General features: G+C 52.3%; 3 protein-coding genes across 6 annotated transcripts; 2 read left to right on the forward strand and 1 right to left on the reverse strand.

Moving 5' to 3' along the window:
* The first annotated feature begins 125 nt into the window (after positions 1 to 125).
* PFN1 (profilin 1) lies at positions 126 to 3,030 on the forward strand. 2 transcript variants are annotated; one of them, XM_036267889.1, is made up of 3 exons: positions 126 to 409; positions 1,855 to 2,047; positions 2,675 to 3,030. In XM_036267889.1, exons 1-3 carry the CDS (start codon positions 275 to 277, stop codon positions 2,770 to 2,772), a joined length of 426 nt encoding a protein of 141 aa, XP_036123782.1. In that variant the 5' UTR covers positions 126 to 274; the 3' UTR covers positions 2,773 to 3,030. The 2 variants fall into 2 exon arrangements, 1 of the variants encoding a protein (XP_036123782.1); XR_004960273.1 differs by lacking the exons at positions 126 to 409; positions 2,675 to 3,030 and adding an exon at positions 1,230 to 1,716 and having other exon boundaries at positions 1,855 to 1,971.
* On the reverse strand, positions 3,015 to 9,014 carry RNF167 (ring finger protein 167). 2 transcript variants are annotated; one of them, XM_036267886.1, is made up of 10 exons: positions 8,732 to 9,014; positions 8,132 to 8,611; positions 7,968 to 8,048; positions 5,797 to 5,922; positions 5,599 to 5,686; positions 5,321 to 5,411; positions 5,005 to 5,110; positions 4,766 to 4,859; positions 4,034 to 4,114; positions 3,015 to 3,955 (listed from the first exon to the last, which is right to left on the reverse strand). In XM_036267886.1, exons 2-10 carry the CDS (start codon positions 8,213 to 8,215, stop codon positions 3,648 to 3,650), a joined length of 1,059 nt encoding a protein of 352 aa, XP_036123779.1. In that variant the 5' UTR covers positions 8,216 to 8,611; positions 8,732 to 9,014; the 3' UTR covers positions 3,015 to 3,647. The 2 variants fall into 2 exon arrangements, with proteins under 2 accessions (XP_036123779.1, XP_036123778.1); XM_036267885.1 differs by having other exon boundaries at positions 8,705 to 9,014.
* A 36-nt stretch (positions 9,015 to 9,050) lies between these two features.
* Positions 9,051 to 12,392, forward strand: SLC25A11 (solute carrier family 25 member 11). Of its 2 annotated transcripts, none has more exons than XM_036267887.1 (8): positions 9,051 to 9,273; positions 9,860 to 10,012; positions 10,097 to 10,303; positions 10,477 to 10,567; positions 10,648 to 10,738; positions 10,825 to 10,924; positions 11,004 to 11,055; positions 11,183 to 11,795. In XM_036267887.1, the coding sequence occupies exons 1-8, from the start codon at positions 9,179 to 9,181 to the stop codon at positions 11,336 to 11,338; spliced, it is 945 nt and encodes a 314-aa protein (XP_036123780.1). In that variant the 5' UTR covers positions 9,051 to 9,178; the 3' UTR covers positions 11,339 to 11,795. The 2 variants fall into 2 exon arrangements, with proteins under 2 accessions (XP_036123780.1, XP_036123781.1); XM_036267888.1 differs by having other exon boundaries at positions 9,080 to 9,227; positions 11,183 to 12,392.
* Positions 12,393 to 13,577: the final 1,185 nt, after the last annotated feature.

Consider the following 13,577-nt stretch of genomic DNA (forward strand, 5'->3'; position numbering starts at 1 on the left):
TTGCAAAGTTAGGTATCTGGGCAGGCGAGGGGGGGTTAGAAGGGAATGGGGAGCAGGCCCCGCCCCTACCGCCCTTTGCAAATAAAAATCTAGAAGGGGGGGGAGGAGCAGGAAGTGGCGGTGCGAGGGCTGCTGCACAGCTAGCAGAGCTGCAGTCCGGACGGCAGCGCGTGCCCCGAGCTCTCCGCCTTCCCCCCGCCTGCCAGCCCGAGGCAGCCCGAACCTAGCCCGCGGCCCCAGCAGCAGCGCCAAGAGCAGCCCCAGTAGCAGCGCCATGTCCGGTGGGTGGAACGCCTACGTCGACAACCTCATGGCGGACGGGACCTGTCAGGACGCGGCCATCGTGGGCTATAAGGACTCGCCCTCCGTCTGGGCCGCCGTCCCCGGGAAAACCTTCGTCAACATCACGGTACTGCGAGGCCTGCGCGGTCCGGGGGACTGGCAGAGATTGGACCCTGAGGGAGGGACTTGGGTGGGGGCGGGTGCGGTCTGGGAAGGGCAGCGAAAGGCCGTGACCCGGTCTTTGCCCTGGAAGTGGTGCGAATGGCGGCTGCACGTGAGAGAGTCCCTCGGTTGCTACTTAAAATCCTGTGCCCCAGGAGGTATCTCCCATCCTGCCCGCCGCCCCGCTTTCCGCGACGGGGCGTTACATCCGGGGCACAGGGCGGGGAGGGGCGCGCTGCCCGGTGCGGCGGCCCACTTCCGCCTTGTTAAGGGCGGGGCGGGCACGCGCTGCAATTTCAACCGGGGATTGTGATTGAGAAGGGACTTGGGGACCTCTGGACCCCCAGCTCCACTTCCGGCCACCAGCTCGTGCCCCTTCCACCATTGTTCCCCCTTATGCGGGAGGGAGCGTGGCCGGGGTTCCATGCGGGTTCTCTGTGGGCTCCCTGCCCCTCCCAACTCCAGTGGAGAAGGCGAGGCCGCCTCACACCCCCCCCCCCAAGTCTGCGCGGTGAAAACATTCCTGTGAGACCAATCCCGGAAGTCCCCTCGCCCTCCCTTCCCGCCATCCTGCGGGGCCTGGAGCAGGGGAACTTTGTGAGAAGTTCTAGGATAGTGTAAGTAGAGGAATAAGGAATGACTACTACTGTCCCCATCACTACCTCCCTGGTCCACACTGCCCGGAAGTGGGGAGGGGGAGCGGAAGTTCGAATGGGGGGGAAGGGGATTTCCGGGCGGGAGGGGACCGGATGTGGGGATTTGGGGTGTAAGGGGGAGGGGTAGAAAGGTTCCCTGGGGTATCTGTCCCTGAGAGCTGACGTGCTGGGTCTAGCTAGGTCCCCTTTCAAAAGTTATACAACTTCACCGGAAAGCCCCCAGGGATCTGCTTCTTCATCTTGGAGCATAGATACCTGGACCTAAACTCTAGGTTTCTTGGAGACCCAGGCGTCCGGGCCCCTAACAACTCCTTCAGAACCTTTGACCAAATAAGGGCAAAGTTGCTTCTCCTGCTTTGCCCGCCCCTTCCCTTCCCTTCTTAGCTTCTGCTTTTCCTAAAGGAGAGTTCTGAGCATCCAAAGGCTCCCCACTCCATTCCACTCCTTACTGGTGTTTGTCCCTCTTTATCTCCTGAGTTTGCAGTCTCTCTTAAACGAGACTAAAGTGTCCAGAGGAATATGCCATCTCTTCATATTACCATTCTCTAGGTTTGAGGACCTTGATCTTTTTGTGCACTAACTTCTAACAGTCCTAAGAGTTTCTTAAATTTCATAGGTGGGTACAAACCACCTAACATACACAACCTTTTCTCTCCAGGAGATTCTAGCTCCCCTGAGAAGTGGGAAGCAGATGTGTCCTTGGAAGTGGGAACTTTGGTGTACTGACTTGATGAGTGCTTGGTTCCCTTTACAGCCAGCTGAGGTTGGTGTCCTGGTTGGCAAAGACCGGTCAAGTTTTTTCGTGAATGGGCTGACACTTGGGGGCCAGAAATGTTCTGTGATCCGGGACTCACTGCTGCAGGATGGGGAATTTACCATGGATCTTCGTACCAAGAGCACCGGGGGAGCCCCCACCTTCAACATCGCTGTCACCATGACTGCCAAGAGTGAGTTTCTGAGTCTTAACCTTTCTGTGGCTCTAAGATCCCTAATGTGCGCCTTTCTATGGATCTTTTGGGTTCTTTTTCTGTGTGGTTCCCCAGTACAAAGGGATCAGACCAGCTTTCTAGTCCCAGCCTGCTGGATAATGGGACATTGGATAGTCTCTCAAGTTCTGTTTCAGTTCATCTTGTAATATAAATAAGTTGAACTGTATTACCTCTTCAGTTTTGTCCTGCCTTGAGCCTTTATAGACAAGAAACTTTTTGGGAGGAGGTAGACTGTTGGTTGTAGTCAGCACTTAGCTGTTGTCTTTTGAGCCCTTTTGTTAAAACTTGGGAGTTGGCAGGTTCATCCATATCCATTTCTAGCCTGGACACACGAGTCTCTCTATAAGCTTTTGGGCCCTAAATTTTAGTATTCTGCTTCCAGTTTTTTAGCTTGATATTTTTTTTTTCCTTTTGAAAAGCCCTATTGTTTCAGGGTGACTGACAGCCTGCCTGTTGTGTGTTGGGGGGGGGGGGTTGGGAGAGATGAGGTTGGGTTACAGCCCCCAGGGCTGGACAGCTGCTGAACAGCTGGCAGGAGATGGCATTGTGACACCTGGGTCCTAGCCTCCTTTCTCTTTCCTCCAGCGCTAGTCCTGCTGATGGGCAAAGAAGGTGTCCACGGTGGTATGATCAACAAGAAATGTTATGAAATGGCCTCCCACCTGCGGCGTTCCCAGTACTGACCTCGTCTTTCCCTTCCCCCCACCACTCCCCACTGCTTTTGCACCCTTCTCCCTCCCATACACACACAAACACCATTTTTATTTTTTTGGGCCATTACCCTACACCCCTTATTGCTGCCAAAACCACATGGGCTGGGGGCCAGGGCTGGATGGACAGACACCTCCCCCTACCCATACCCCTCCTGTGTGTGATTGGAAAAAAATTTTTGGTTTTTTTTTGTTTGTTTTTTTTCTGAATAAAAAAGATTCTACTAACAAGGTGCTGTGTGGTCTTAGCCTGGCTGTCAGGATGGAGGACAGTCACTAGGACTTGCCTCTTATCCTTGCTTGGGGTTAGGAGCAAGAGGGGTTGAAGCTTGCTTTTCCATATCCAGGACTTAGCACCTGCCTCAGGCCTATGTGGTTGGCTTTGTTTCTAGCACTAGGTCCTCAGTGTGCTAGTTGAATTAGTGGGTAATGGAATAGAGCCATCCAGACCAGAGAATGGGACCCAGCCTGTGGGCAAGGCAGGGCCAGTTGAGTCATCCTGTGGGTGGGCCTCCCCCTCTCTGACTCACAACAAATGCCTGCTGGGGCCATCCCCATGACTAGGTTAGTCTCTCCCAGAACTCCCCTGCCCCTTTACACCAAAAGGGACACTTTCCCAAATGGGCAAGAGATTATTCACCTGTGTGAGAATGATCTCCCCTTCCTTAGTCGACAAAAACAATTTTATTAACCCAGTCCCTCTGCACCAACCCCCTTCAAAAGGATGGGGTTGGATAAGGGAAAAACCCAGGGTAGAAATAGGCCCTATCCCTCAACATAGAAGGCTACAAGTGAGAATGAGGCTGTGCAAAATAGATCACCAGGGGTGGGGGTGATAAGGGGAACAATTAGACTGGAATGGCAGCTGAAGATGAAGAGGGAAGAGAGGGTGGGGGATCTGTTGAAGACTCAGGATAAACAAGGGGGGATGGGGCTAGGGAGCCAAAAGAGGTGGGAATTGTGGGGCTGGAGCCCAGAAGTGGGGTCCGTTCTGAGGCATGATGGTCCCTTGGTTCCCCTTCCTCATCACCATCTTGCCCCTGAGTTTCTTCCTCCTGCTCCTCATCTCCGGGACCTCGATGGACAGGCTGTTTGCAGATGGGGCAAGTCTTCCGAGTTTGAGTGAGCCAGGGGTCCACACAGCGGCTGTGATAGGCTGCCAAGAGGAATGAGGTGAAATACCTGGTACCTGCTGGTGGAGTGGGGCCACAGACACAGGAACTGAGGGCCTCACCATGCGCACAGGGAAGTACCCTCAGCTTGTCACCATCCACGTACTCATCTAGGCAGATGGCACAGACATCATACTGGTCTCCTGGGGGAGGAAAAAATGAGTCCTTTTACTGAGCCACCTTGGACCAGGGTCCACAAGACCTCACTCTGGGAGGCCTGTAGGGAGCTAAACCTTACAAGAGTTAGTTTCCCTGGTTCTGCAGAGCCAGTGGAAGAGCTGAGACTGGGCCGTGCAGGGTAAGGCCAGGGTAGAACATGAGGAACTGGGGGTTAGAAGCAACAAACAGAAGCAGAGGTAAGAAGGGAAGTGGGTTTTTGGGGGGAGGTGTAAGGGTGGAGATATAGGGAGTAGGAGGAGCGGAAATGGGGGCAGGGCTTCTGCTACTACCTTATTTGGACACTGGAGGCTCCTAGGCCTAAAAACTTAGCCCCTCCTCACCTATTCTCAGACTAAATCCTGCCCGTTCCTTCCACTTTTATTCTTTCCACCTCCCTTATAAACAAGGTTGATCTCCATCTTTCCCTGCAACTACTCCGTTTAATCATCTTTGCTTCCCATTTTCTACTTTGTTTCTGTCCTGTCACTGTATGTATGGGTACAAAGAGTAAAGGTGGCATCTCATGCTGACATCTTCCCCCTGCTATCTTTCTTTGCCCCTTATCTCCTGGGCTCAAATTCCTTCAGAACCATGTACACTATGGGAAAGACCTTCCCTTCTCCTACACCCCTCACCCTTCTGATAGTCATGTGTTGGAATCTGCTTCAGTTGCTCTTTGGTCAGTCGATTCCTCTGGAGACGTTTCCGGTGCTGGATACAACGAACTATCTGGGGAAAGGGAGTGGATGGATCAGAGCAGTCTTAGGAAACAAAACTGAACAATCCAGTACAAACCATCCCTACCTCTAAACCCCAGAACCAGTCTGGTTTTAAAGGCCTCAGCTCTTCCTATCATGCTCCATGAGCTACTCACCATCACTGCTCCCATGGCCAAAACCAGCAGTCCCACAATCCCTGTGAAAGGGATGAGGTAATAACCCAGTGGGAAGCTACTGTCCGGGACCAGAAGCACCCGAGCCCTGGGAAAAGGAAGACCAGTATCAGAGAGGCACGAAAAGCAGTGACAAAGGAAGAGAGACAAAGTAACTGGCTCTGGACGAGGCCCATGGATGGAAAAGGGGGTGGAAAGAAAGTCAAGAGGCAGAGTATGAAGGGCCTGAGGTTTGGACTCCAGATTGGCATGGAAGTGCTGAAGGAAGAAAGGAGTGGGAAGGAGGGACACATCCTACCCCTTCTCGTAGACAAAAAGGTTACGCAGGTACTCGGAGCTCCTCTCCCCAATAAACACAGACGGGATCCAGATCTGCTGCTGAATTTCCTCTGCAAGGATCAGGGCATTACACTGGGGACTCAACCCTCTACTCAAGTCCTTTGGCAATCTTGGCATTTGGTTCTTTTGTGCCATCCCACCCAAAGGATTGACTTCCCTACTAAGCCTTTAGCTCGCCCACCATCTCTAAGTCTAAGCTCCACTGAAAACTCAGCTGTATGGAACCCCCAACCTTACCACTATTCCACACCATGTTCAGAAGTTCGTTGGAATTCACATTGTGTACCACAGCTGCACCATACCCAGCCTTCTGAGCATTTAGGACCTATGGAGACAAAACAGGGGATAAGGAACCATTATGGGTCTTGCCTCCCTTCATTACTGGTACATTATTTTTACCCTCAGATTCCCAGCTCCCACTCCACATTTAGCAACCTTGAGGTCAAAGCTGCAGTCGAATCTTCGAAGCAGTGCAATAAAGACGGACCCGTTGACCGGGCCTGGGGGTGGTGGGGCAATGGGGCTGCAGGCATTGGCTGGGTGTGCCTCCACAAGAAAGCCCTGGGGAAGAGGAGTAAACAACAGCTGGATTATTTACCTCCCTAGGTTCTGCTCCCCACGGGGCCCACCAAGCACACTGACCCTACATACTGCATGTTCTCTATCCTCCACTTCCTTCTCATTCCTGGGGTCTGAGCATCCCACCCAAGTTAGAAGATGAAATTATATCAAATAACATCCCTTTACCAGACCCGCCCATTATCCCTCTCCCTGTCCCAAATGAGCTAACTTATACCCCACACTCCAAGCTAATTCAAATTCTTTCTTCCAGTTTCCCATTGATTGTACATCGATTCTCCACTCATCCATGTCACTTTCAAATTCCATTTCACACTCCCTTCTCTAGTACATACTCATACTGAATATATTTCTGTTAAAAAATAGACAATAGGGCCCTGGCCAGTGTGGCTCTGTTAGTTGAAACATCATCCTGCTCCTGCTACCTGGTTGGGGTGTGTACAGAAGGCAACTGATCAAAGTTTGTGTCTCTTCCTCCCTCTCTACCAATGAAAAAAATCAAACAAAACTTCTCCTCTGGTGAAGACTGAGAAAGACAACAGACCCAAAATGGAGTCACTCGTGCTAAGCTCCATATCACCAAACAGACTTAACACCTAAGTGATAGTTTCAGCCTCTCCCAGGAATGGAATCTTTTTTTGTTAATCCTTACCCCAGGATATTTTTCCCATTGATTTTGTTTAGAAAGAGAAAAATATCAATCGTTTCCCTCCTGAATGTGACCCAAACAGGGCCAGGAATGGAACCTGCAACCCAGGTACATGTCCTTGACCGAGAATCAAACTGGAGACCCTTTGGTTCTCAGGCCAACACTCTAACCACTTAACTACACCAGCCAACACATCTGGAATGGAATCTTAAACAAGCCATTCTGGAATTACCAGGTCGGCACTAGTGAGGTAATCTGCCTAATATACCCCCTGCCATCCCCTAAAGAAAGGTGACCTGGCCACAGACAACCAGCTCTCTGCTAGTATAACTCCCTTGTCCCACTCCCTTCTGCCTATGAAAGTCTTTCAGTATGTACAGCTTCATAGAATTCCTGTCTATCTGCTACATGGGATACTGCCCAATTAATAAACCATTGGATAAAGCCAGTAACATGTTTTTTGTTTGTTTTTTTAATCCTCACTGAAGGGTATCTTTCCATGTATCTTCAGATAGAGTGGGAGGGAGGGAGAAAGACACACACACACATTGACTGGGTCGGGGACCAACCACAACCTAGGTACGTGCCCTTGACTGGAACTGAACCCACAACTCGTGGGCCGACACTAACTGCTGAGCCAAACTGGCCAGGGCTAAACATTGTTTTTTTTTGTTTTGTTTCTTTTTTTATTGATTTAGAGAGAGAGGAAGGGAAAGGGAGAGAGAGATGGAAGCATTGATGAGAGAGGACAGAGACTGGCCGCCTCCTGCATGCCCCCCACTGGGAATTTGGCCCACAACCTGGGCATGTGCCTTGATCAGCAACCATTTGGTGCATAGGTCAATGCTCAACCACTGAGCCACACTGGCCAGGCCAGTAAGATGTTTTTTAACATCTCTCTTCAAGTTTACGATTACCCATCTTACAAACAACTATACTGATATCGATGGCCCAGTTTTTGCTGTGTGGCAGTCTTTGTGATGAAGTACTACAAAACTGCTTTATCTAGTTTAATTCTCACACTATCACTAGATGACATCTATTATTACCCGTTGCTACAGTAAAACAAACTAAGACTCACAGAGATAATTAACTTGTCCAAGATCATATAAACCATCAACTGACCCCAGACACTCTACTGACAGACACCACTTCTCCCTGCATTTTATTCTGATCCACTTTCAGCCTCCCTTTTACGGTTCAGATTTCTAGGAACAGACTTTGTTTTCTCCCTCCAGATTCTGGATTCCACACTAGATGTGCTAATGCACTTCCTATCTTGACTCTTTTCCTACCTCTAGCTTGATCCAAAGGTATGGCTCCTCAACCCTTACCCAGGTTGGAATATTTAGGGAAACAAGAAAGAAAAGAAAACTACCTGAAGTCCTTCCTGGCTCAAGGCACTTCCAAAGAGAGCTGGGAGATCTGCAAAGTCCATGCTGGTATTATGGTCTGAGGTCTGCGGGCAAAAGATTCCATATTCTCCTTCAGCCTGTAACCTCTCCCTTCAGTGCCCTACCCACATCTGCCCCTTCAACTCACCGCTCGAATGAGCCCCCGGATGGGGGCCGCTCCCCACAGCACAGTGGCCACAACTACAGGAAGCGGGAAGGCCGCAGAGTGCATGGCAGCGTGAGGGGATAGGCTGAGGCCGCGTCCTGGTAGCAGGAGCAGAAGCGGATCCCTCCAGGATCCCAGGGGTCCAACCACCCCCAGGTCCCACTTCCCAGCTACATGGGGACGCGGGGAAGGAATCCGGACTCGGGGAGTGGGATATCCAACCCGTTTAGTGGACCTAGGAGGGAGACACTAAACGTATCCTTCCCTGGTACAGGGATAAAACGGGGAAAGTGGAGGGAGGTAAACACCGATGACAGAAAAACTTCTGGAAGGGTGGGGGAGCTCCAGGAGGTGGAACTTCCGGCTAAGTGGGCCGTCTTCCTAGGTCCAGGAAAAGGGTTTCCGGTAAAGAAACTCAGGCCACATCCAGCATTGGACGCTGAAGAAGAAGGACTTCCGGTTCTAAAAAGCCAATTAAAATAATGGTTAGAGGTAGAGGGAATGCCTGTGGAGATGAAGGGACATTGAAGTCCCAGAAAACGACCTAGTCATTACCCTTTTGGAGCCGACGGGTTTACAAACCTCTCCTCTTTCTGGCCGCTGCTGATGTCCCGGTACCTTCAGGTCTCGCGAGATTCCTTATCACATTTCCCTCCCACCTGCTGAACTATTGCTGTATCTATCGCGAGACACCTCCTAACTCTGGCTAGCCTAGGTTACTCAATCTCGCGAGATCTTCAAACACCTCTATTTTCCCGCGATTCCAATTCGGTAAAAATTGCGCCTATGCTCTGGCTTCCTAAACCAGCCACACCCCATTCGTGCACCCATCCTTGAGCTCCTTCAGCTCCGCCTTACTCCCGGCTACCTTTGCGCTACGCGCCTGCGCCCTCGTACAGCTGGTTCTGGACCAGAGAACCACCGGAGTGTGCGCGCGCGCCCTCGCCCCTGTTGCGCGCGTGGTGTCACCTTGGGCGCGAGCGGGGTCGCGCGCGCACGGGACCGGGTATTGAGGGCCATCGAGTAGTGATGGCGGCTACGGCGAGTCCCGGTGCCGGCGGGATGGATGGGAAACCCCGTACGTCCCCTAAGTCGGTCAAGTTCCTGTTTGGGGGCCTGGCCGGGTAAGCGCAGGCCCCAGGGATGGGCAAGAGGAGGAAGGGACGGGTGCAAGGAACCAGGCCCAGTTCATCTTAGGGTCTGTTGCAGTGTACCGAGCCGGCACGGGTCAGCGCCGTCCTCAGTGTATTTCGAGGTCCTTGATGGCCTGCCAGGATCATTTTGCCCACTGCAGGCCTCTATTAGGCTGCATGCAGGATGATTGCATGACTCCCGCCGGGCGGCCACCTGAATTTCCCAACCCATTGCTTGACTCTGCCGGGCTATATGGAGTTCCAGTTCATTGCGTGGCTCCTGCGGGTCATGAATGGGTCGGAATGCATGCAGTTCCAGGTCACTGCTTGAACCCCTTGGAGTTGCATGGAGTACTTTCATTGCATGGCACCTCCTGGACCATTTGACTTTAAAAAAAAAAAAAAGACCCGTTGCTTTTTAAACACGCGTAGACTTATACACATGTCCACCAACCTCCTGAACATTTAGTCAATCGCGTGGCAGGCTCTACCCCTTGTGACCCTTGTTGCCAGGCTCCAATGGGCACTGGTAGATCTGTGACACTTGGCCCTTGACTCTACCCCTGTCTTCCCCCAGGATGGGAGCTACAGTTTTTGTGCAACCCCTGGACCTGGTGAAGAACCGGATGCAGCTGAGCGGAGAAGGAGCCAAGACTCGAGAGTACAAAACCAGCTTCCATGCCCTCACCAGCATCCTTAAGGCAGAAGGGCTGAGGGGCATTTACACTGGGTATTGAGGCCACAGGATGGGGTTTAGGGTGCGGGTTGGCAGCTCCAGACCTTGGCCTGATAAACTGACTCCTTCACTCCCCAGGCTGTCAGCTGGCCTACTGCGCCAGGCCACTTACACCACAACTCGCCTTGGCATCTATACTGTGCTATTTGAACGTCTGACTGGGGCTGATGGTACACCCCCTGGTTTTCTGCTGAAGGCCCTGATTGGCATGACTGCAGGTGCAACTGGTGCCTTTGTAGGAACACCAGCTGAGGTGGCTCTTATTCGCATGACTGCTGATGGCCGGTGAGTTCCAGGTCTGAGCCGGCCTCCAGCCCCGTTACTTGACATCTAGAATTAAGGACTATTTCTTATCTTAGATCTAGAGCAGAGGTTTCATCTGTTCTGGCCCCCCTTTCTTTGTTCCTGTGGGCAGGATGGTCTGTCCTGAGCTTGGCCTCTCCCTGCCTTCCCACCAGGCTTCCAGCTGACCAGCGCCGTGGCTACAAAAACGTGTTTAATGCCCTGATTCGAATTGCGCAGGAGGAGGGGGTTCCCACACTATGGAGGGTGAGTGAAGGGACTGGAGACTTGGGGAATGTGGGGTCAGGTCTCAGGCATTTCTGACTCCTCCCCTACTCCCTACCTAGGGCTGCATCCCTACCATGGCTCGGGCAGTTGTCGTCAATGCTGCCCAGCTCGCCTCTTACTCCCAATCGAAGCAGTTCTTACTGGACTCAGGTGAGACCCAGAGCTGGGCCCTCAGCTCCCAGCCTGGCCTGGGCCTGCTCCAAGCTGATTGCCAATCCCTGCTCCGCTTTCCTCAGGCTACTTCTCTGACAACATCCTGTGCCACTTCTGTGCCAGCATGATCAGTGGCCTGGTCACTACTGCTGCCTCCATGCCCGTGGACATTGTCAAGACCCGGTGAGTCTGCAGGCCTGAGCCTGGAGAAGGAAGGGAGGGCCCTTTTATGTCTCTCATGTCTCTGCCTCCTCTCCTTCAGGATCCAGAACATGCGAATGATTGACGGGAAGCCAGAATACAAAAATGGCCTGGTGAGGAAACAGGGCTGGGGCTTGGGCTGGAGATGTCCTGGGGAAACAGTGAGGATAGCTGGGTATGAGGGCCAGGGCCCTAGAGGCCAGGTCCTAGCCCTAGTGTCCTGCCCACCTGCCTGTCTAGGATGTGCTGATGAAGGTCGTTCGCTACGAGGGCTTCTTCAGCCTGTGGAAGGGCTTTACACCGTACTATGCCCGCTTGGGCCCCCACACCGTCCTCACCTTCATCTTCTTGGAGCAGATGAACAAGGCCTACAAGCGTCTTTTCCTCAGTGGCTGAGGCAGATGAGGGGCCTGGAGCCAGTGTGCTGGGACTCCCACTTGCCTGCTGCTCCTGCAGTCACTGTGCCCGTGGGGGGCCTGGACTGCTGCCCTGGGCCCCTCTATTTATTTTCCCTCCACAGTGTGGTTCCTTCCTCTGCGGTAAAGGACTTTGGTCTGTCCTGCCCCTGCTCCAGCTTACCCTTCTTGTTCTGATCCTCATGGCCTCTCTGTCCCTGGCTGTGTCTTGGGGGGAGCTGAGAAACTCCCTGAGGATTTCCAGCCTCCTCTTGGGTATTAGTTTCAGGACACATAGGACAGCAGAAGGTTCCCCTTCTTAGTAGTGAAACCAAGGCACAGCTGAGGGGACCAGAGAGAGCAAAAGCTGTCAAGATAGTCAGAGGGTCTGCAATGGGAGGATGTGGCCCTTCATCCCTCCACTTCATTGAGGACATAATAAATTGGATTGATAACACTACCCCCAAATCTGAAGAGTTGTGGGGGTTAGAGGGGGAGGAGACTGGACAAAGAAGCAATGCCCCTTGAGAACAGAAACTGGAGTTTTTAAGAAAAAGTTATTAAAGAAAAGCACCTGCTGGTTTTATGCAAATGATATGTAAATTAGTCTTGTTGCAGCAGCTGATGGGTGAGGAAAATCAAAATCCAGGCCCTGTGTCTTGCTTCCCAGCCACTCGCCCAAGAATGCGACAGATGCACAAGTCAGCACAAGTCATCTCACATAATCCCCAGGAAAAGCCTTTGGGATCTGGTGACTGCTTCTGTGGCCTAAAGAGGGAGGGAATAAAGAGTCTGAGAAGCGAAGCCTGGCCTGTTGGGGTGGACGGCAGGGCTTGAGGGAGTGAGTGCAGAAGCCGGGCCCCCAAAACCTGGTCTGGAGGAACCAGAGATTGCTGGCCAGAGGGAATGGGTGCCAGGTTGGGGAGAGTGACTGCTATATCTGTTTGTGTAATTCCTGGCCCCTCCCTGAAGGAGCCTAAAAACCTCCTGGGGCATGAAAGGGTATGGAAAGGTCAGTTGGAAGGAGGGTTGATCAGTATGAGGCCCGAAGGCTTCTGAGCCAGGGCAGGGGACAGGCAGGCAGCAGGTGGGAGCTGTTCCCTTGGCAGAGCCTCCATAGAAGAGGTGGAGCTCAGCAGTCTGGCATCCCTGCTGGGCCCTCCCACCTCTGCCTGTCTTTTTACCTGCTCCATGTACATGCTGGCCTGGGCCTTGTGGCCATTTTGAGACACTTGAGGCCTGAGTCTTATACTTAAAGGATTCCAAGTCTGAGGGGGAAGATGACACAGGAGCAGTTGGGGAACTGGGAGTTGCTGGGTAACTTAGAGCACCTGGCTCTGCCCGGGGGAGGAGAAACCTGTGCACAGTAGCAGTTAGACTGGCTGGGGAACAGGGTTGGGGCAGTACTCCTCGCTGACATGAGAACAAAGGCCCAGAGGAGAAAGGCTGGGAGCAGGTGATCAATGTGATGTTTGCAGTAGCTGGAGCACAGGTGGTGAAGTATTTGTGAGAGAAGAAGCTAGATTGATGCATCAGTGTACAGAAGTCCTTGATTATCAAGCTCAAGCATTTGTCCTCTATCCGGGGAAGAGTTCAGAGCAGAAAAAATGTAGTCAGGTTTTCAAGTTAGGAAGATTCTTCCAGCACCATCTGGGGGGGGGGGGGTGTCTCCATAGAGCCAGAAAGGCTCAGCTTTCCCATCCTTGGCCCCAAGCCTTGGTTTGTGCCGGAGACAGGGTAGGCGAGAAAGCCCCATTGAGGGTGCTAAGGCGAATGGGAGAATCTGGTACCAGGTAAGAGAAGTGGGTTCCATTTACATGCATCACTTCTTGAAAGTAGGAAACCAAGACTGTTCAGTAAAACCCACACCCTTACTGTGTCCCACTCACCTGAACAGACCAGGAAAGCTGCATTTCGGAGGCTGCAGGTACAAGGAAGCACCCACCTTCACTCCTGGTACTGTGAGCCACAGACGGGTAGGCCTCTGGTATTACTGATCTCCAGGGAAACATGGTTCTTGATTGGGAACTGGTGTTTGTGGTGACCTGGAGAGTGGTCACCCATGGAGGAGAGAAGTAGGTACCCCAAGCAGGGGCAGTGCAAGCTAAGATTAGCTTTTTTGGGTGAGTAGTACAACTAGAGTGAGGGTAATTGGGGCCTTGGGAATGCCAGGGAGAGGTGTCCCAACCACTTCCTCTCCAAAAGAACCTAATTTTTCTTTTTGAAATTATTTTCTTTAT

Source organism: Molossus molossus, unplaced genomic scaffold (assembly GCF_014108415.1).
Source record: "Molossus molossus isolate mMolMol1 unplaced genomic scaffold, mMolMol1.p scaffold_m16_p_19, whole genome shotgun sequence".
Lineage (NCBI taxonomy): Eukaryota > Metazoa > Chordata > Mammalia > Chiroptera > Molossidae > Molossus > Molossus molossus.

Coding starts and splice junctions, on each gene's coding strand:
- PFN1 (XM_036267889.1), top strand. CDS start 275: ATGTCCGGTGGGTGGAACGCCTACGTCGACAACCTCATGGCGGACGGG. Junction 410..1,854: donor AAACCTTCGTCAACATCACG/GTACTGCGAGGC, acceptor TTCCCTTTACAG/CCAGCTGAGGTTGGTGTCCT. Junction 2,048..2,674: donor TGTCACCATGACTGCCAAGA/GTGAGTTTCTGA, acceptor TCTTTCCTCCAG/CGCTAGTCCTGCTGATGGGC.
- RNF167 (XM_036267886.1), bottom strand. CDS start 8,215: ATGCACTCTGCGGCCTTCCCGCTTCCTGTAGTTGTGGCCACTGTGCTG. Junction 4,860..5,004: donor TGGCCATGGGAGCAGTGATG/GTGAGTAGCTCA, acceptor CCCTTTCCCCAG/ATAGTTCGTTGTATCCAGCA. Junction 3,956..4,033: donor GGTACTTCCCTGTGCGCATG/GTGAGGCCCTCA, acceptor TCCTCTTGGCAG/CCTATCACAGCCGCTGTGTG.
- SLC25A11 (XM_036267887.1), top strand. CDS start 9,179: ATGGCGGCTACGGCGAGTCCCGGTGCCGGCGGGATGGATGGGAAACCC. Junction 10,013..10,096: donor CTGAGGGGCATTTACACTGG/GTATTGAGGCCA, acceptor TTCACTCCCCAG/GCTGTCAGCTGGCCTACTGC. Junction 10,925..11,003: donor GTGGACATTGTCAAGACCCG/GTGAGTCTGCAG, acceptor CCTCTCCTTCAG/GATCCAGAACATGCGAATGA.